The 21,612-nt window shown below is 45.1% G+C and overlaps 1 protein-coding gene across 1 annotated transcript in view; it reads left to right on the forward strand.

The window, feature by feature from the left end:
• The window catches only part of CNTNAP5 (contactin associated protein family member 5), a 462,074-nt gene that overhangs the window by 280,756 nt on the left and 159,706 nt on the right, over positions 1-21,612 (forward strand). Inside the window, exon 11 of the mRNA XM_019480590.2 lies at positions 12,035-12,141. Coding sequence (XP_019336135.2) covers positions 12,035-12,141 — 107 coding nt within the window. The remainder of the gene's footprint in view (positions 1-12,034; positions 12,142-21,612) is intronic.

The raw sequence follows: 21,612 nt of genomic DNA on the forward strand, positions 1-21,612 counted from the left end.
ATCCACTCTTCTTCTCTGCGGGGTTGTTATGTTCAGAGGTAAGATTATTTTCCAGGTGATGATGTTTCATAGGAGTTAGGGGCTGGAAGGGACCTCCCACATAATCAGGTCCAGCCCCCTGCATGTGGGCAGGAAAGACCGCTGGGATCAGATGACCCCAGCAAGATGAGCGTCAAGACGTTTTTTGAAGATCACCAACATTGGTTGCTTTGTGCTCTGGACTTTTTTTTTCCCCCTCAAGAAAACCCCTTTAACATTATCGCCACTTGTTTTCAATGTTGTTAGTCGGTCCTGTGTAAAACATAACCCTTTAAGATAGGTGTGTGCCTTGCTTCAAATCTGCCTGTTCTTTGAAACGGTACAAATCTGGGTCTGAACAATATAGCTGACCCTCAACCCATGTTGTAAGCAGGACCCACAATCCTGGAGTTGAGCACTCTCAAGCTATGTCCTGTTTAGATCTGGCTGTAGGATGTGCTTCATTTTAAATGTTTTGCAATTTCAACTGAGGTTGCTCTAGCACTGGACCGAGTCAGAAATTCTGGATTGTATTCCTAGCTCTGCTACAGGTTGACTTTGTCACCGTGGGCAAGTCACTTCACCTCTTTGTGCTACTGTTGCCCATCACTTCTGTTGTTTGTCTTGCCTGCTTACATAGTAAACTCTTTGGGAGCAAGGAAGGGGCTGGCTGTGTACGTGTAGCACTTAGCACAAAGGAGCTTGGGAGCTTTAGAGGCTGCTGTAATTCAGCTGAATTGAAAGGATTGTCAACATCTGGTAAATGTGCATTTTTTAAATAATGTTTGTGTTTTAAATGTTTCTAGAATAACTGATTTTTATTTTTTTAATGTTTTTTAAGGGTTGTTTTTTTTTTTTAAATAAAACATTTATGGCTTTATTCTTTTTCCTATTGTTCCAATACTTCTCACCTCTCTTTTGCCCAGTTTTCATTTTTTCCACTGAAAAGGCAGGAGCAAAGGTGAGAAAAATTCAGAAACAAAAAGAAACAAAACAGCATCTGAAGTATTTTAAGTTGGGAATGAAAAAAAATCCAATAACGTTGAAAATGAGATTTTTGTTGACATTTTTATTTGTATTAAAAAGGCCCATTTTCAGCCCTTTAGACTGTGTTCTGCAATAGCTGGTAGCTGGGTTAGTACAATTTAGGACGGCTCTTTTTAAGTCTTGTGAAATAATAGAGACTGACAACCATTTGGTTCCAGCCCTTTCTTCATGAAGACTGCCCTAGAAAAAAGTAGATGGCCCCATGTGGCAGCAGGAATGAAGGAGAAGAAAACTCATTCATTTCTCCCTCTGAACTTGGAAATTCAAGCTCAGCTTTTATTTGCAGCCCTGTGGTTCAGAAGGCCAGACCTACTGTCTTCATCATGTCTACTGTAATATTTAAAACTGGCTTGATAACACAGCTAATGCTCGTGCTGCTCTGTCTGACAACTCAGGGGCTGCCTGGCAAGGAAGCATGATGAAACCCAGTCAAAGCACTGCCAGCTGTTGCAACATTATGGGCTCCTTCTGTGATAATCATTCAGCAAAAATATGTTTGCTTGTAAGAGTAAGGGCACAAAAATTAGACAGCCTGTGCCCCTGCGGCTGAGCTGGGTGAGGAGCAGTCTACTTTTTATCCCCCTCGACACATGAATTGAGGGTGACGTTTGAGTGTCTTTAGGGCATTGCTTGGTTTCTCCACCAAGTCCCTATAGGGTGAATAGCACTTTATATTATTCCTGCCTTTGCTTTATGCAAACACCACAGACATCTAGAGCAGTGACCAAGGACAGTGTATATTGCAATAGTGTATAGCCGTGATTTCAAATGGTATTTCACAGTAGCAGCAGAAACATGCCTTAAAAAACGGTCTGGATCAGGTGGGCTCTTGGTGGCTGGAGAAAGCCCTACCACATGGATGCTGCACAGCTGGATTGGTCCTCTGTCAGGCAGATGTCATGCGGCTGGATCAGCACATTGGCTCTGTGAAGCTAAATGTGTCCTCCACCAGGGTTCAAATTACAGGGACGCTTGAGGTGCTGAGCCCCACCATAAGAGACAACAACCTACCCATAAAAGATGAAAACCATCCCACGGGCCGGTCAGCACCCCCTTCCCCCTCTTCCCTTGCAACAGACTGCAGCCAGTGCTCCACCACGCATACCCCCCATCCTGCCCCGTGCCTTTCTAAGCAGCCCATGCGATGGTAGTGGCAGTGGCTCCTTCTGGCTGATGCCAGCCCTGTGGTACTCATGGGGACCCATGCGCACATCCCTTACCCCGGCCAATTTTTTTGAATACCCCCCTACAAGAGTCGAAGTGTAATTCGAATCCTGTCCCCCACCAAGTGGGTTCCACGTGGAGAGATCAGGCCCCATCTGGGCTAGCACTGTCCATGGGATCAGGCCCATGGACCAGATCTGGCTTGCGATGAGTGAATAAAGAGTACTGCCAGTTTTAATCAAGAAAAAAAAAAAGTCTTCGCCTGTTATCAAAAGTTTGGGAAACACTGGTCTATAGAAATAGTTTAATTCAGAGCAGAATAAAGTCAGGTATTATTACAGCCGAAAATGTCCTGTTCAGGCTTTTAGGCTGCACTTGCATATCACAGTGGTATCTAGACCCCAGCCTGGTTTTTCAACTTTTGTAACAGCCATTGTATTTACCAGACAGATTGGTGGTATATGTCTAATCTGAAGCAAGCAAGATGAATCAATTTACCAAACATAAGGTAGGCAAGGTCCATGCTAGGCTCATGATGACATCTGCTTAACACTTGCTTCTATGGATTATATCCCAGCAGTAGTGTGAACAGAGTGAGCTCCTCCCCAAATTTCATGAACTGGAGACAATTGCATCTCTCTGCTTCTAGTAAGCTTGAGAAGTCAAAGCTGCCCACCTTTTATCATTGGGGAGAAGGTGGAAAGGCCTTCTGAGAGCTACCAACACTTTTACCTCCAAGTGAGGTCCCTGTAGAGAAGGGGCAATGTTGGGAGATCCTAGGACAAACAAATATCACCTTTTTATCAGGACTGATTAATGTTGTGAATGTGTTGGTCAAAGACTGATAGAATCCCAGAGTTAGAAGGGACCTCATTGGTCAGGTAGTCCAACCCCCTGCACAAATGCAGCATACAAAACCATGCCTAACAACTGGCATTAGAGCACTTGAAAACTTCCAATGAAGGAGATTTGATATAAAGCAGTAAAAGTTTCAGAGCTAGGTGGGGACATTTGAACATAAGAGCCATTGACCGACCAACGTTGTTAGCTAGCTTTTCTTCCATCAGTCTTCAGGTGCAAATCAAGATGGCAATTGGCAGCACAGCCTCATGCTAACTAGCAATAGCCCATACTGTTAGCATGCCTTGCAAAGACAATGAGTTCTGGTTGCTGAGAATCGTGTAGTATGGGTAAAATGGCCAGAGCTGGCAATACTAAAGGCCTTGGCAAGTGTGGTTGAGGCAGGAGGCCAAAATCTATCTGCATTGGCCGCAACATGAACTCTGCAAGTATTACAAATGGCACCTTCAGCAAAGGCTTCAAATTAATTAACAGACCCAGCCAAGTAAATGGCAAAGTCCACCATTTAGATAAGCAAGAAAAGGCATAACAGGAAACAGCTTGTTAAAAGGCCTTGCCCTAGACTTTAATTATTAATGGATTATTGGGAAGCCACCAAAATAGTATACAGATTGTAACAGGGCATGCTGTAACTTTAGTTTTACTACTGGTAATTACTGAATTATGTGACCTGGCATGGTTTCTCCATTGCTATAGTGCAACTGTGTGCTTAAATTAAGTTTCCTCAGCCAAACCATTAGAAACTTTAGAAGCAGAGAAGATGGTTGCTTGGTTAGCGTGATAACGAATTAAAGAAAGGAGAACAGGAAAGCCATAAGGAGACGTTCCAGATGCTTAAGAGAGAAACAATCCTCCTTCTCGGAAATGGCAATCTCACAAATACTCTTTTTGTAGTTAGTGGAAACATTTCAGGATCACTGAGGAACTTGCTTTATCTGGTTCTCCCTAAAATTGAATCTAGCCAATCAGAAGAGGCTTTATTAGCTTTAACAGTACACGTATGTGAGCTTAATCAAGGGGTATGGAGGAGAACACAGCAAGCACCAGAATGGACCATTGGCTAATATAGCCACGTCTCCCCCGTGTCAGCTGGCCCTAGCAGGCATACGGGCAAGAACTTGTGCTACTGGGAAGCGAAATAGGCACCGGGATAAATGTTCATCTTGTGCTTTAGACATGAATAATGGAAGTTTGAACTGTAGACCTGTCTCCTCTCCTCTTATCAACAGCCAACCAGTTGGTATACAGGTTTCCCTCGCTTTATGCAGGTTCTGTATGCAAGAATTCACTCGTATGCAATGCCTTTTTATATACCAACAATTCGTTATATTCAAGGTCAATTCACACTGATGAGATCAGTGTGGTGGAAGCCTGAACTCATCTGCTTTGTGTGGTGCATTGTGGGAGCGACGTGCACCAAAATATAGTCTCCTGTGTGAATCTGTGCTCCTCGTTCGTTGTCTGTGACATGTTTCTATAGTTGCCATCCCCATTAGGATAGTGCCCTGTGCTTGCGTGTACTGTTGGTGAGTACCAAAATAGTCTTGTAAAAGAGGTAGAAATGGGTCTGGGAGTCAGGACAGTCAAGGTCTTGGAACGTATCCCTATTTGTTACATTGTAAAGTGGGTTCCCTTTTTGCAAATTTGAGTTGTGCGCCATTTTCCAGGAGTGCATGTACACCGTAAAGCGAGGGATACCTGTACCTATAATCCAGGTAAGAGAAGTAAGTGCTAGAGTGTTTTCATCTGACATTTTCCCAATGCTGTTGCTGGGGATCACTGCAATACTTCCTGAACTCGGTGTTTTCAGGGGCCAGATTCGAGAGGGAATTGGGTGATGTTCCCTTCACCATTCAGCGTTCACGTAAGAAGTCACTTTATGGTATACTGATGACTGCCTATATAGAGATGCCTGTGGTTGTAATAGCCTCAGCTTTCTGCTTAGTGGTTTGATCTTTGCAGATGGATTTGCTGCTTGAGACTGTGTGGAATCGTGAATTCTAATTTAAGTATCCAGCTGGACACTCAATGGTTTATTTATCTTTATCTATTTATTGATGCGACTTCCTTCCCACTGGTGCCCATCGCAAACACTTGGAACATTTACCTCTATTAAAAATGCAAGTAGTTTAACAACAAAGCAATTAAAACTTAAATCCTTGTTTCCCAGCTAATGGGTTGGGTTCCTTTCAACAACACCAGTCCCAGGATGGCCCCATCCCACTACTGTGCCTTAGCAGTCATGATCTACTTGCAGATCACCTGCTTTGTCAACAGAGGTGCCAAGGGTCCTCAATACAATAATGTATAGTAGACAGACAGGTGAGGGTAGAAACTAGAACTAGTTAACAAATGGGAATAACAATCTGATAAAAACATTTCAAAGTTCATGTTTTCTAACCTTTTTCTGACATATATATATTTAATGGTATAAATGCCATTTTTCATTCTTTTATACCAAATGATTTATTTATTTCCATTAAAAATTAAACAGAATAATGATATCCAAGATGGGAATTCACTTATCGTCTCCTGCCTTCCTGTTATTTTACAGATTGTATTGGAAGGAAAAATTCCCAGGTTTTGTTTTAAGCTTTTTTTCCCCCTCCCCTTTTTCATTTTTCTCCTTTGTAACCTCTCACCTGTTGCTGCCCTGCAGCTTTTCAAGATTTCCTCACCTTTTATAAAGTCACAGAGTACCAGAGGTACATTTTCGTTCTGTCTCTGTAAATTGTACTGACCTACCTCCCAAGCATTGTTGGGGGCTTTTGACTCAGAAATGTTTGGGAGCTAATCTAAAATCTGTGGATGGGATAGGATAGAGGAGGAGAAGATTTTTATGTGATGTCCTTTGGCCTAGGTCTGTTGACTTCAATGGAATCACATTAGTTTGTCCCATCTTAGGGATGGCTTGCAATATATACCGATAAACATGGTTACATCTGTGCGGGTGGGTGAGCAAGCTCATGCATACACCAGCTGGTATTAATATTAGTATGCTATATACCAACCTATCAATGAAAAGTCTCTTTCTATATTTTTTTATAATGTGTATATAGTCGTGCTCTTTCTAAACTTGTATATAACATAATATAATTTAAACTACTCTGATTTGGGGTATATTTAACTTCAGGTTTACATTATTCTTCTCAGGTGATTTATATATATGTAGCGGTCAGTGAGTCACTGATTTTAAGCATCTCAAAGTGGTAAGAATCAGTGGAGTCTTTATATTGTGCTGTTCTCTTTCTCCCTATCCATCTTTCTTTTTTATTTGGTTTCCCCCTACAGCTAGGAAAGATGAGAGACCTGTGTGCATGTGATGTGCTGCGATGACTATGGGACACCAACCAGAGCCCATGAAATGCTTAATGAAAGCACTGAACTTATTTCATGCCAAACCTCACATCAAACATGTAGCTCTTCTTCTGCCTTTCCATTCAAGTCATTTTATCTTTGTTATTTTTTGATCACTGATCATTACTATCAAAGGACCACAGCCTGCGCTTAGATGTGTGTGTACTTCTTCCTTTGAAGTCAAAGGGATGAACGCACGTGCGTCTGTACAGCGGGATGTTTCATCCAAAGATGGCGATGGCTTTTGTTTGGGCTCTGCCTGAGGCTCATTCAGATGACTGTATTCCAGCTTGGCTTTTCTTTATGAGGTGCTTCTAAAAAAGGGAAATTGGACCTAGCTAATATGTCACTGTTATAATCAATTGTTATGGGATATGCGATTGTTCAAGAGAGTGGGCCGGTATTTCAGAGCTCAGCGTTCGGTTCCCAGCCCTCTCAAGGACTCCCATAGGTGAGTCACTAGGTATCAACCTATCCCAAGACCTCATGGAAAAAGAAAATCTTTCTTTTGTCTATTTAAATTACAGATGATCTGTGGCAGGACTTGTCTGCTACGATGTACAGTGCCTAGTGCAATGGGATTGTGGTTGGAATTTTAATAATACTAATGATGCTAATACTACTAATAAACAAAGTAATTTAAACCAGGGATCCAGGACATTCATGGACTTAGGCATCCCATAATTTACCCATCTCTTGATTAATTTTCATCATAGCTGTTTCTTAATATTGGCTTTGACAGCAATTAGGATAAATTAAACCTTTAATGAGCACACAACTGCTGGGCTACAATGGGATTATGGTAATTGTCAGAGTGGAGTTGTACACGAATTGGTTTCACAGGCTTTTAGAAGTGTTAGTTATCTGACCAAAAAATGAGATCAATGAAGTTGGTGATAATTAAAACAAATAGTAAGGAATAAAAATGGTCTAATTTTGAATTTATGAAGGTCGTTAAGAGCTTACATGGATAATTTTGCTGGCACTAGGAGCATTATTGGGGGGGTGGTCATGGGGAAATATGTGTTTGGAAAATAAATAGAAACAAGAACTGACCTTCATCTTTCCAGGTCATTTAAAGGAAAGCTGTTTTAATGGAATAAGGGCACCTAAGCATCATTTGTGGACCTTTGCTAACCTCTGATCATTAGTAATTATCTTCATTGCATGGGTTAATTAATAAGAGGTAATTCATAAATAGGTGAAGAACATATCCATCCACTAATGGGATTAATGCTGTGAGTGATGATAATAACACAGTGCAGTGAGTGACAATTTACCTCTTCTAAAAGCTGTTCAAACATCAAGCATTTATTCGCTCCAAGTCCCCTTTGAATTAGGTATAGTTGTGCCTACTTCACCGGTGTCATAACTGAAGCATAGGCCTATGAAATGGGAAGGGGCGCAGGGCATATTCTGGCACAATGGCAAAGGGGGTAGGCTGTATCAAGTGTGGGAGGAGCCATGGCAAAGCAAACCTGATCCCCAACAAAGCTAAACCTCTGCAAGCCCAATAGGAGACATGGAAGCAGTCCTGACATGTAGGATGACCTAAAGGCTGCTCTAGCTTGTGCCAGGGGGCTACACCAGGTCCCAGTGGGAAATAGGAAATGAGGTAAGGCAAGGTATATTTATCTTTATCATTACACCAATGCAGGGCTTAATCTGGCACAGAGATGTTAAGTGTCTTCCATATTTCACATAGATGTTTAAAGTCCCATGGTGATGACTTAAGCATTTGGCATGAACTTAGTGTACTTGGGTAGAGACAGCACTGAAAACACCTGTGCCTCATTCCCAGGTGAAACATATGACCTGGCATGACTTTGAGAAAGACTTGACTTCCTTGGGCTTCAGTTTATTTGCCTGCACATAAGCCATAATGGCCCAGATGGAGGAGTTGCGTGTGTGAAATATTGTTCAAGTGCTTGAAATCTTTCTGGCCAAGGGAACTTGATAAATGCAAAAGTGGCAGCATTGGGTTCTGCCCAAGTCCACCTGGACTAGCCCTGTCAAAGGGATTGGAGGGTGAAAGTCAGATTCTCTTGGTGTTTGGGGTCAACTTTTCCATAATGTTGAAATAAAGTCATCAGATTGGCTTAGGCCCTGTTGACATACGTTATCCATCATCTCTCTTAGGATTTGCCCTGAAAGGGGAGTGAAGTGGTTTGCTCTCTAGAGGCACCGATGGATATCAAGAGATCTGTTGAGTTGCATGGCCTGCTTCCCAAATTTTCTGTGCCTCCTCTATTTCCTACTTCTCCACATTCACCCCTTACGTAGTCTTTTAGCAGTACAATTCCTGCAGTCACTACATGCACTCAGTATTGCCAGCTCTCATGAAGTTTGGCGTTGTTCTTAAAGTCTCCGCTTTGGGAATGTGAAAACTTAGCTTATACCCCAAAGCGTAACTTTAAGAACAACACCAAACATCATGAAAGTTGGCGACACTTTATATTGCTTGGTTCTCCTGAATGCACCGTAAGAGGTATGTTGGCACTGGATTAGGACCCAGCACCTATACTTGTTCTGGGCAGGCACAAATCTCAGACCGACCATGACATCTGCCAGTCGATAAAAGGCGAATTTACTGATACAGAGTAAGAACAAAAAACAGCAATACAAACAATCGAGCAAATCTATATCTACCAATCCTAGGGCTGTTATGAGTTAAAGTACATTTGGTCAGGATGCAGGCTTTACTCTGAGGCTCTCTCTTAGATGTTAGCAGTGTGAAGGTGGGATGCCAAGGCCCACAGCCCCCCTCCAGTGGGGTGTATGAGACAGGCTACTGGTATGCCCTCAGTCCATGGCGATCTCGGGGACCCTTCCTGGCGGGACCCCTCTCAGGGAGCAAAACGGGGAAGGATGAGAGGAAACAGGGAGGAACAGGAGGAATGGACAAGACAAAGGGAGGGATCCTTTCTTACTCCCAAGTCTCTTCTTTTATATTCTCCTCCCCCCTTGATGACTCCTGATGACTCTTCATCCATGGCTATCTCTGATTGGTTGTGTCTCTGTGGTCACATGTCCACGTAGCCTTCTGGGCCATCTCCTAATTTGGTCTCTTCCCCCAAAACCGGGACTTAGGCCCCCCTGCTCTCTGAGGTCTAGTTGCTGGTGTCGCTTATCTCATGTTATTGGACAGTATGGTACATACTTCTTTGGTTCCCAGGCTGTTTCCTAGACTGTGTGTCCTTGTTGGTCTTGTTGTGCTAGACAGCCCATCTATTTCCAGGACTGCGATCTCGTGTTATGGCATGCCCCACTTCATTCTCAGTCTGTGTCCATTTGTTGGCCTTGTTGTGCTGGACAGCCCATCTGTTCTCAGGGCCATGAGAAGTTGTGTGCTTCTCCTAATTTCTTTAGAAATCCAATTAACCCTTGCTGTCCATCTTGACCCCTTAAAATACATATATCTATACCTATAAGCCAATTCCCAACAAACAGAACTTTAAATACCATTTGTAAGCCAACAAGGTACAGCATTGAAGTGTTTGAAGGAGGCAGCATGGTGGACACAGGTTAGTGGAACAACCTTACATAAAGCAGCTGGCCTCACTGCCCCATTCTCTCCTCAATCCTGGGATTGAGTCCTTTGACTTGGGCATCACAAACCCTCCAGGGGACATGTGATGTCAGGCAAGGAGCTTATTGACACAGTTTCTCCCCCTGCATCCAAATGTGGCTTCATGTCACAGAAGTGAAGTGGAGCAGCTTATAGTTCCTTGTTCTTACAGGAAACCGTACATTGGGCCTGGCCTTACTGTTAAGTAGAGCAGTCCAGAGGCTGCTCTAACATATATCCATTCTGCCATTTACCCAATATCAATAGGAAGTTGAAGGGCATTGCTGATTCCCCTTGTTTCATGCCAGCAGGGAATTCTGATCCATGAGAGAAACCACTAACCAGAACCTGAGCTTTTCTTGGACAAGGCTTTTGGGGCTAAGCAAAAGCAAGAATGTGTCCTGCAGTCTTTTCTTTTCTTTTCTTTTCTTTTCTTTTCTTTTCTTTTCTTTTCTTTTCTTTCCAACAGTCACTTAATTCACATAAATGATGCCTTCTGCAAGCACATTAAAAACTTGGGCTTCAGCCAATACTTACCTATTCATTCTCCCCATTGTTGATGAGCTTTAGCATAGCTCAAACCTTACGTTGCGGTTTTCCTTGTGAAACAATGCCCTTGTGCACTAATGCAAAAATGTTTCCACCTAAAAGCTGCCCTTGTAGCTGAGCGAGAGAGTAGTTCTCCCATTTCCAAAAAAAATCTGTACAGGCTGTCACTGCTTGGCAGCTTCCAGTGGCCTTGAACTCGATAAGGGTTGACAGAAACATCAGAGGTGGGGCAGTGTAGATCACAGAGACAGCTGCTGTAGGTCTCCTGCAAGATTTTGCATCTGCTACTTCTATGCTTAATGAGACCCTTGCCAGGCTATGAGCGTACTTGTCAGAGTCCTAGAGCAAGCAAGATTCAGGAGTGCCTCCAACGTGTAGAACGAAATAAAGAATAATGTTGGGATATTAAGTACCTGATGCAAATAAAAGGAAAATGTAGGGCTGGGTCTTCAGATTGGGTACATCTATGGAGAACCATTGGCTTTGGTGCAGATTTGTATCAGCTGAGGGTTAGGGCCAGAGAAATGATTTGAAGCTGGGGAATTATACAAAGGAACTGACAGTGTGGCATGGGTGCACTTGAAGTGGATGCTTTGTCCTGCTGTCCCATCCTCCTACCGCTGCACAACTCACTCTGTATCAACAGGGCCTTGATTTCAAAACCAAGCATACAACATAAGAGAGATGATCTAGGATGTGGTAGGAATAAATACATCAGGGAAGGCTCTGCTTTCTGTTACACTGGGGTAACTCCATTCAAGTCTCTGGAACAACTGTGGATTTACAGCCGTGTAGCTGAGATGAGAATTTAGACTGCTGCACTTTCGATTGGATTTGTCTCCCACAGCTTCTGCTGTTACTCACTTTCCTTGTTGCATGCTGTTATGCCTCTTTCTTCTTTTAATGATTCTTGAGCAATAATACTTTGGAGGAACAGCAACTAAAAGAAGAGAATACAGAATACATAATCAGATTTTTTTTTTCCCCCTTTGCTTTGAGGCTTGCATGTTGTTTGTGCTATCGCAGCTGAAGTACAGCTTGATTTTCTTTTTACAGTAGCAATCCAGAGTTTACCAAAGGAGAAAGTCATATTTTTTTGTGTGCAAGTCTTCTCTTTTGAAACAAGATCTTCTATAGCTTTTTTTCCCCCACCTAGTATGTGGCCTCTTTGACTAAGATGTGAATGAAAAGGATATTTTAATTCCTTAGGCACAGGAGACAAGGTGAGTGTTTTCTATTATTAAGGACTTCCCTATACCACCCAGAATGAATTCATAAGTTTTTATTTTAAATGCTTTTGTTTCAAGTGGATACGAGATCAGAGGAAGAAAATAGTCTTTCAGTCGTTGTGCGGTGATGCAGCCACAGGAAACTGTTGGCTTGGGGAAGGGGGCGGAGAATTTAACATTTCCTTGCATATATTACCTCTACCGAAACACTGACAATTATTTTTTTAATCTTTCCAATTAGATGTTTGCCAAACTACTGTGAACATGGAGGGAAATGCTCTCAGTCCTGGACCACCTTTTACTGTGATTGTAGTGAAACGGGTTACATGGGAGCTACCTGCCATAACTGTAAGTAAACCTGCTAAGGATACTCTGATACAGCCAGTCTATAGGAAATCCAAGTGCAAAAGCAAAACGTGCATGCTGCAAGGAGCCATCTGCTTTACTGGATGCAATAGGCTGCTCTCAGACAGGATAGCAATGGGTCAGCACCTAGACTATTACTAGCAAAGGAGTCTATTGCACAAGCACACAAGTCTCTTGACACACTTAAAGAAGAGTTTCTGGAGCTGAATTAAAAGTCAAAGGACTTTCTCTTGTCCAGCTTTATTGCATTTTCGTATCTCCTCCTTTTCTGCAGCATCCATCAAATTGCATCCCTTTATCTTGAAGCTTCTGGATTTTTCATAAACAATGTGCTCAGCCAGAAGTTTTCCTATAGTAAAACAGACCTTAGTGTTTTTTGGAGTTGCAGTGGTCACTATCACAACTATATCAAATACCCATAATTATAAGCGTGGGGGTGAAGCTGGTGTGTTAAAGAATGATTCTGGAGCATGGTCTATAGTAGTAGTATTGTATGTCTGTGGGCATGTCTACATGAGACACTTATCATGAGGAAGGGGGAAGAAAGGGGGGGAGACGCAGACAGCAAGGTCCCATCGCTCACGCAGGTTTCTAACCTGTGTACAGGAGCTCCACCTGACACAGGAGGTGCATGGTCCCACTAGGGGGAATGCCATACTGGATCTGGTATTGGCAACGGGAGATGACATGATAGGGGACCTCCAGATCGGTAGCCATCTGGGGGACAGTGATCACCTTATAATAGAATTCACCATAAGACGGCGAGTGGGTACGGTAACTAGTAGGGTGAAAGTGCTAGACTTTAGGAAAGCTGATCTCAATGCACTCAGGCGATTAGTCAAGGAAGCACTGCAGAGTAGGAGATTTGAAGGGATGGGAGCCCAAGAAGGGTGGCTGTGCCTAAAGAAAACGATCCTTTGGGCACAAAGCAAGACGATCCCTGAGCGAGGCAAAAGAGGGAAAGGGGCCAGGAGGCTTCCTTGGCTGACCACAGAAATCCAGGGCAGCCTAAGGGCCAAAAGGGGAGCACATAAAAAGTGGAAACAGGGTGAGATCACTAAAGATGAATATACCTCCTCTGCTCGTGCCTTTAGGGAGGCAGTTAGGCGGGACAAAGCTACCATGGAGCTGAGGATGGCAACCCAAGTAAAGGACAACAAGAAATAGTTTTTTAGATATATAGGGAGTAAAAGGAAGGCCCAGGGAGGAATAGGACCGCTGCTAAATGGGCAGAAACAATTGGTGACAGATAGGGGGGACAAGGCTGAACTCCTCAACGAGTTCTTTGCCTCGGTGTTCCTAAGCGAGGGGCACGACAAGTCTCTCACTGGGGTTGTAGAGAGGCAGCAGCAAGGCGCCGGACTTCCATACGTAGATCCTGAGGTGGTGCAGAGTCACTTGGAAGAACTGGATGCCTTTAAGTCGGCAGGCCCGGATGGGCTCCATCCGAGGGTGCTGAAGGCACTGGCCGACATCATTGCAGAGCCACTGGCGGGAATATTCGAACGTTCGTGGTGCACGGGCCAAGTCCCAGAGGACTGGAAAAGGGCTAACGTGGTCCCCATTTTCAAAAAGGGGAGGAAGGAGGACCCGGGCAACTATAGGCCGGTCAGTCTCACCTCCATCCTTGGTAAAGTCTTTGAAAAAATTATCAAGGCTCACATTTGTGAGAGCCCGGCAGGGCAAATTATGCTGAGGGGAAACCAGCATGGGTTTGTGGCGGGCAGATCGTGCCTGACCAACCTAGTCTCTTTCTATGACCAGGTTACGAAACACCTGGACACAAGAGGAGGGGTGGATATCGTATACTTAGACTTCAGGAAGGCCTTCGATACGGTATCCCACCCCATACTGGTGAACAAGTTAAGAGGCTGTGATGTGGATGACTGCACAGTCCGGTGGGTGGCGAATTGGCTAGAGGGTCGCACCTAAAGAGTCGTGGTGGATGGGTCGGTCTCGACCTGGAAGGGTGTGGGCAGTGGGGTCCCGCAGGGCTCGGTCCTTGGACCGATACTCTTTAATGTCTTCATCAGCGACTTGGACGAGGGAGTGAAATGTACTCTGTCCAAGTTTGCAGATGACACAAAGCTATGGGGAGAAGTGGACACGCCGGAGGGCAGGGAACAGCTGCAGGCAGACCTGGACAGGTTGGACAAGTGGGCAGAAAACAACAGGATGCAGTTCAACAAGGAGAAATGCAAAGTGCTGCACCTAGGGAGGAGAAATGTCCAGCACACCTACAGCCTAGGGAATGACCTGCTGGGTGGCACAGAGGTGAAAAGGGATCTTGGAGTCCTAGTGGACTCCAAGATGAACGTGAGCCGGCAGTGTGACGAAGCCATCAGAAAAGCCAATGGCACTTTATCGTGCATCAGCAGATGCATGACAAATAGGTCCAGGGAGGTGATATTTCCCCTCTATAGGGCGCTGGTCAGACCGCAGTTGGAGTACTGTGTGCAATTCTGGGCGCAACACTTCAAGAAGGATGCGGATAACCTGGAGAGGGTCCAGAGAAGGGCAACTCGTACGGTTAAGGGCCTGCAGACCAAGCCCTACGAGGAGAGACTAGAGAAACTGGACCTGTTCAGCCTCCGCAAGAGAAGGTTGAGAGGCGACCTTGTGGCTGCCTATAAGTTCATCACGGGGGCACAGAAGGGAATTGGTGAGGATTTATTCACCAAGGCGCCCCCGGGGGTTACAAGAAACAATGGCCACAAGCTAGCAGAGAGCAGATTTAGACTGGACATTAGGAAGAACTTCTTCACAGTTCGAGTGGCCAAGGTCTGGAACGGGCTCCCAAGGGAGGTGGTGCTCTCCCCTACCCTGGGGGTCTTCAAGAGGAGGTTAGACGAGTATCTAGCTGGGGTCATCTAGACCCAGCACTCTTTCCTGCTTATGCAGGGGGTCGGACTTGATGATCTATTGAGGTCCCTTCCGACCCTAACATCTATGAATCTATGAGCTGCTGAAGTCGCTCCACAGTAAATATCTCGGTGTCTACACATGCAGCCCTATTCAGCTGCAGGAAACTAATAAACACAGCAGGGGAGTTCTTGCATTTATATGTGTAGACACTGATGGGGCTGGCTGGGGTACAAGAGTGCTTCCATGTGAGGCTGCCTGCCGGCTGGCCCCACACAAAAGCACCCTCATGTCCCAACCAGCCCCTTTGCAGCATATTGATCTGGGTCAGAGCAGCCCCGGGCTGGCAGGTTGACCCCTGGAGCCCCCTGCCAGCTGGGGCTACTCTGCACAGCTCAACTCAGCATGCTGGGATCGTGGGCACACAGTCAAACAGCACACCTGGGAGCAGTAAACTTTGGTTTAATAAGTGCTGAAGTTTATTGTTCCACATTAATTGCGTGTGTGGATGCGCCCTGTGAGGTATAAAATATATGTGCTATTAATTTTGTCAAATTGGGTCTGATATATATAAAACAGGGAGAGGTCAGCTTCTTCTTTTAAAGTTATCCTACTTTAACTGCAATAATATCCTGGTTTCAGTTTCATAGAGGTTTGACAAACTCAGTATTTTGGCTGAAGTTTTTTGTGCTGGGGGTTGCCCACATCTGTGCATATGCAAGTGTTATTTGCATTTCTCCTACAATTCATAGATTCATAGATGTTAGGGTTGGAAGAGTCCTTCGTAGATCATTGAGTCCAACCCCCCTGCCCTGGGCAGGAAAGAGTGCTGGGGTCGTTGTTTTGGTGTTTCTAAAAACAAGGCTGAGGGAGGAGAGACGGGGTTGAAGGTGTTGGCTTTTGACAAGGTTTAGTACTTTCTAAAAGGGACTTCTTGATGGTGTAAGGTATGTGTGTTTTGTTGCACATATGATAATCTCCCCAGGTTTTTCACAGTTATAGGGCAAATTATTAGGGCTGTGCAAAACTTCAGTCCCTAATTTGATTCGGCCCAATTCGGTGGCCGAATCTCTGAATCCGAAGCAAATCAGAGGACCCAAATCGAAACCCTCCAAATCGATTCAGAAAGATTCGGAGATGTGGACATAGTTACAGCTTAAATGTTTTTTCTATATACCTCTAGGTACCAGGTGGCTCGCGAATAATGCTATACTGGGGTGCATGTAGCATCCCACAGGAGCACAGGGGGCTCCCCAGTGCGCTCAGCAGCAGACCCGGAAGTGGACCAGAAGCACTTCCAGTTCACTTCCAGGTCCACTGGGGAGTGCGCCGGGGGACGCCCCACACCCCCACCCCCCGGCTCAGCAACGGGTGCCTCCTGGGTCTGGGGTGGCATTTGGGGTCCCCCTGAAGCTAATCACTGTGCTGGGAGGGGCTCAGGGGGCCCCCCAGCATGCTGCCTGGTGGACCCAGAAGTGGACCGGAAAAGTTTCCGGTCCATTTCTGGGTTCACTGCTAAGCGTGTGGGGGTGCCCCCCGCTCTCCTGTGGGATGCTCTATCTGCCCCAGCATCGCAGCGTTCACAAGCCACGCCTGGTACCTCGAGGTATGTAGAAAAAACATTTAAAGCTGTGTCTGTGGCTGAATCGCTGATTCTCCGAATCAGCATCAAATCTTCAGATCTGGATTCAGCCGAATTGAATTGGAGACAGTGATCCAAATCAACTAATCAAATCTCTATCCCCAATTCAGGGCAAATCTAAATCAATTAGGGCCCATTCTGCACACCTCTACAAGTTATATGCCTCTACAGTCACACGTGCTCAATAGTGCCAGGGCTTGAAATCTCAGAAGTCCATATTCACTGCTATTGCATACCTGTTTTTACCCAGAATGCAGTTCATAGGATCAGTGGTCAGCCTAGTAAAACTCATGGCAAGGAAAGGGAGTCTTATTAACAGGCAAACAAAGCAGCCCCTAGAAACAGAGCAAATAGGCAGTTTGTAAGGACTCCGGGTACTGGGAATGACAAAAAGCCTTGCACAAGCATGAAAGCAAAGGAAGCAGTTTGAGTCTGTGTACAGAGATGACCATGGGGAAAAAAGATGAGGAAATGATTGTAAAGGATATTTTTTTCATACCCTCATGTAGGGGAAAGAAGGATGATAAGTGAGAGAGAGGCTGATGTCGGGAATAAAGTCAAGAACACTAAAACATCCATTAAAGGTGTCTGATGAGTATTGTGACTCCATATATGAGACTGTATGGATGTCGAAGTAAAAGATGGTGGTGTTTTGTTTATTTTAATCCAAAACCAAGAAGCAGAAGAGGCAATAGCTACTTAGGTTCAGCTGAAGACTTTGCCACCCCCACATCATTTGGGAGACTTTAATGATTCCCTAATTAAAGACAAGGGCATTTGTGGGATGTGAGGTTCCCATTTGCAGGAGAGAGAGAAAGAGAGGGATCCGTCTATGGAGAAATAGCAAGGGCACCAGAAAAGTTCAGGTAAAAACCTGAAACAAATAGCAGCCAGCATTGAGGAACAAATGCACAGTGTCCAGCTAAAGAAACTCAGGACACAGGACAGATTGAGAGAGATATCTGCAAGCTGATGCCGAAGTATCTCAGTATACAAATAATAAAAAAGGCAGCTGCTGGCTGCTCACTTGCTCTATTTGCAAGTAGGGGGGTTTCAACAATGAATTTAATTTTAGCTGGATGAAAGAGCTAGCAGCTTACCTTCAAGCATAGTGATAAACAGTGATATTAGACTGGAGAAATATGGAAATGTACTGGTGTGATGTACAGTAGGGCTATGCAAAGCTTCAGGTGCTGATTCGATTCGGAGCAGATTCGGCTCGATTTGGTGGCCAAACCTCCAAAACCGAATCGAATCAGGAGACCAATTCAAAGGTCTGAATCAATTTGAATCTCTCTGAATCGGGGTGGGGGGCAGTGGGGATTACCCCCTGCCTGGCAGGAGCTGGTGAACAAAGGCTTTTCTTTTTTTTAAGGGCCGGGAGCTGGGGTGGGCAGGGCAGCCAAGGGGTGTGGGGCTAGGAAAGCAGGTGGGGGTCAGGGGACTCATGGCACAGCCCCCCACGTAGCATGGGGCCGTGGGGATTGCCCCCCTGCCTAGCAGCAGTTGGTGAATGTAGGCTTCTTTTAAAGAGCCAGGAGCTGAAAGAGTGGGTGGGGCAGCCATTGAGAGCGGGCAGGGGATGATGCCGATTCAGAGATTCGGCTGTGGCTAAATCTCCAAATCAGATTCAGCCAAATCAATTCGGGACAGTGATTCGAATCACCAAATCAAATCACCATCACCCAAATCAGCCGAATCTGAATCCGAAGTGAATACTAGCTGCTTTGAACAGGCCTAATGTGCACAGTCTTTAGCACAAAGAGTTGTTCTGTAGCCAGTGGGCCCATGTACCTGTTGATAAGAATCCCGTGAAACAAGAGACATTATTGCTTGTAGTTGATAACAGTTGACACAGTTTCCTGTAGCAAGACACTGAAAGCCATTAAGTCAGTTGTAGTATAACTTCTGCGGAAGAGCAGGTCCTCCATTGGCATAATTCAGCATTGCTCCTTTAAAGTGAAAATATATATTTGTAATGTTTAGCGCATGGTTAAAACAGAACCTGATTTTCACAGGACCTGTGAAGCTGACAGGCCTTTAATTATCTTACCCCACTTCAGAAATGTTTTTTTCTTGTATTGAACTGCACTCCTGATGTTGGAAACGTGCAATACATCCGCATCAAGGTTGAACAGATCTAATTTGCAACCTGCCCAGAGTCATAGTTGAGACTAGTTGGCTTCATGCTGGGCCAGACCTCACAAGGATGAATGTCATTTCTTCCTCCTGTGCTGCTTCTGGGCACCTCTACCCCATTTTCACAGGCAATCAAGTCTGTGACAATGTAGGAGAGAGCTGTTTTCTGAAGCTGAGGTTGGAGCCCTTGTCTAGCATTTCAAGGTTTGAGACCTTGCCTGTAAAATTCCCTGTCTTTGCGGTTGTGGTGAAAAGAACCAGAACAAGTCAGGCTAATATTGTGTCTGCAGTGTTTGTCTGTCCACGACTGAGAAAACTGAAGGTGCAACTCTAGATGACCCTAGCTCAGGCGTGGGCAAAGTTCGGGCTATGGGCTGGATTGGGCCCACAATAGACTCCCATTTCCCAGCAGCCCCTGCCCGTGCCACTTGGGCTGGTCTTCATAGAGACCCCATGAGCGACAGGGCCATGACAGCCCCATGTTCCCGGGGTCTTCATGGAGCCCATGGCACCGGAAGGGCACCATTTGGGTCGGTCTCTGTAGAGACCCTGAGAACATGCACGGGGCTGTTGCAGCCCTCCGCTGTCGCGGCTCCCACCACTCCTGGGGTCTGCATGTAGACCAGTCCAAGAGGTATAGGCAGGGGCTGCTGGGAAATGGATTCCAGACACTGGCCAGATCTGTCGTTTTGCCCACCTCTGCCCTAACTTATACTTATTATTTGTATTATGGGCAGTGCATAAGAGACCCATCCTAGGACCCTAATATACCTAGATGTAGCTAATTAAAAAAACCCAACAAAATAAACAAACACCCAAAACACCTTGTATCCTTGGGCCCTCCAGTTCAAGAAGGATGTGGACAGTTTGGAAAGAGTCCAGTGCAGGGAAACAAAAATATTCAGAGGCTTGAGAGATGAGACTTATGAGGAAAGGATAAAAGAACTAGAGCTATTTTGTCTGGAGAAGAAAAGACTAAGTTGGGGGCAGGGGCTGGATTTGATGAGTCTTCAAGTATCTGAAAGGTGATTATAGAGAGCATGGAGATGGACTTTTCTGTGTGGCTATAAGGGACAGGACTAGAAGCAATGACTTCAAGCTGCACCAGAGGAAATTTAGGCTGGAGATTAGTAGGAACTTCTTGACTCGGGGGTGTTCATGCATTGAAACAGGCTCCCTAGAGGAGTAGCAGATTCTCCATGCCTGGACGTTTTCAAGAGCAGATTGGACAGACACTTGGCTAGGAAGGTTTAGTTAGGGATGATCCTGCCTTGAGCAGGGAGCTGGATGACATAACCCTGTGAGCTCCCTTCCAACCCTAGTTTTCTATGTTTCTATTCCCCATGTAAAGGCATGGACAGATGAACATAAACCCCAGTGTCATTTGTATCTGTAAGCATACTAATACAAATGATATTAGGAGGAGAAAAGGACGGGCAGGCAGCTACCCTGGGTTAGCTCACACAATAACCAGCTATTACTGCCCTTCACTGCTAGGCAGCAATGGGAGCCAATGAAACAAGCAAATTGCAAACCAGTTTTCAAAGGGTTAACTCACAACTTTGTCAGGAACTGGCTTAGAGCAATAAATACAGTGAGAATAAAACCTAATGGCACTTTCCAGTTTTCAGATCCTGTCTGTGCTTTCCAGGCAGGCTGCTGCTTCCCTACGCAGCTTGCTGCCCACCCCCCTGGTTCACTTACCCATGTCCTACCTGCTAGCCTCAGGCATATGCTGCTATACACCATCTTACCAAAGCCTCCGACCCCGCTTTGCCATTGGCCATTGAGCCTGCTTCTTTTTGTTCTAGCTCCTGTTATTCAGTGCAGATCATGTCTCCTGCCAGATACTCAATCGCATGCTATTGATCCATGGCTCTGCTGGCACTAGCGTGGGCAGCCGTGCAGTTCCCCAGCAGCACGTGTGCTGAGAAGCCTTGCACTTACGTGTTCGCACTAAGTGCACTTGCATTTCTAAAGCTGGTGCCCCTGTCCCCAAGGCACTGCTTTGTGGAAGGAGCCCCAGCCTTGTTAGTAACCCTTGGACTGAATTGAGAGCTGTTCTTGTGTGCTCTTGAGCTGTCATCTTATGGGTATTTTTCATTTCTTTCCAGTGGTAGTTGCAGGTAATCCGTGCCTCTGTAAATCAGGTCATTTACAGCATTTCTGTCGGTTTGAATTTCCCCAGCTCTTTACTAAGGACAGGACAGATCTTGCAGAGGCACTGGGAGGTGTGATTGCTTCAGGTCTATGCACTTCTTAGACAGGTAGGGCTGTATCAAGTCTACAGCACAGGGATCTAGAGCTAAATTGGCTGGTATAATCATACCTGCCTATCTCAGAACAAGAATTTGGATGTATGTTGTATGTAGCCTGGCCTGAAAGATAGAAACAGAGAGCCCTGTCTGCAAACTACCGGGTAATTTAATCTCAGTTATTCGGCTATTCTTTCACAGCTCTATTTTGTGGCTTATGCTAAAGCTGGAAAATGCCTATTTTTAGTGTTTCTTTTAAAGAAATGAGCTTTGCGGAAGCCTTTTGTGAACTATTTAAACATAGTTTCCAAGCTGTTTCCAGTGTGTGCGGTATAGAGGGTGTGAAATGGATGTTTAGCTTAATGAGTCATTGGGACAGTGTCTTATGAAATTTTGCCTATCGTCATGTCTGCTTTCCTTGTGTAGGTGTTATGGATGTGCTGTCAGTGTTGAAGTCTCAGGAACCATAGTGCCACCAAAAAGATGTAGCCATCAGATTCCCAATGCCATTTTTCCTCTTTGAGAATGCCACAGGTTTGGTTTGGTAGCAAAGTT

This window comes from Alligator mississippiensis, chromosome 4 (assembly GCF_030867095.1).
Source record: "Alligator mississippiensis isolate rAllMis1 chromosome 4, rAllMis1, whole genome shotgun sequence".
Taxonomy (NCBI): domain Eukaryota; kingdom Metazoa; phylum Chordata; order Crocodylia; family Alligatoridae; genus Alligator; species Alligator mississippiensis.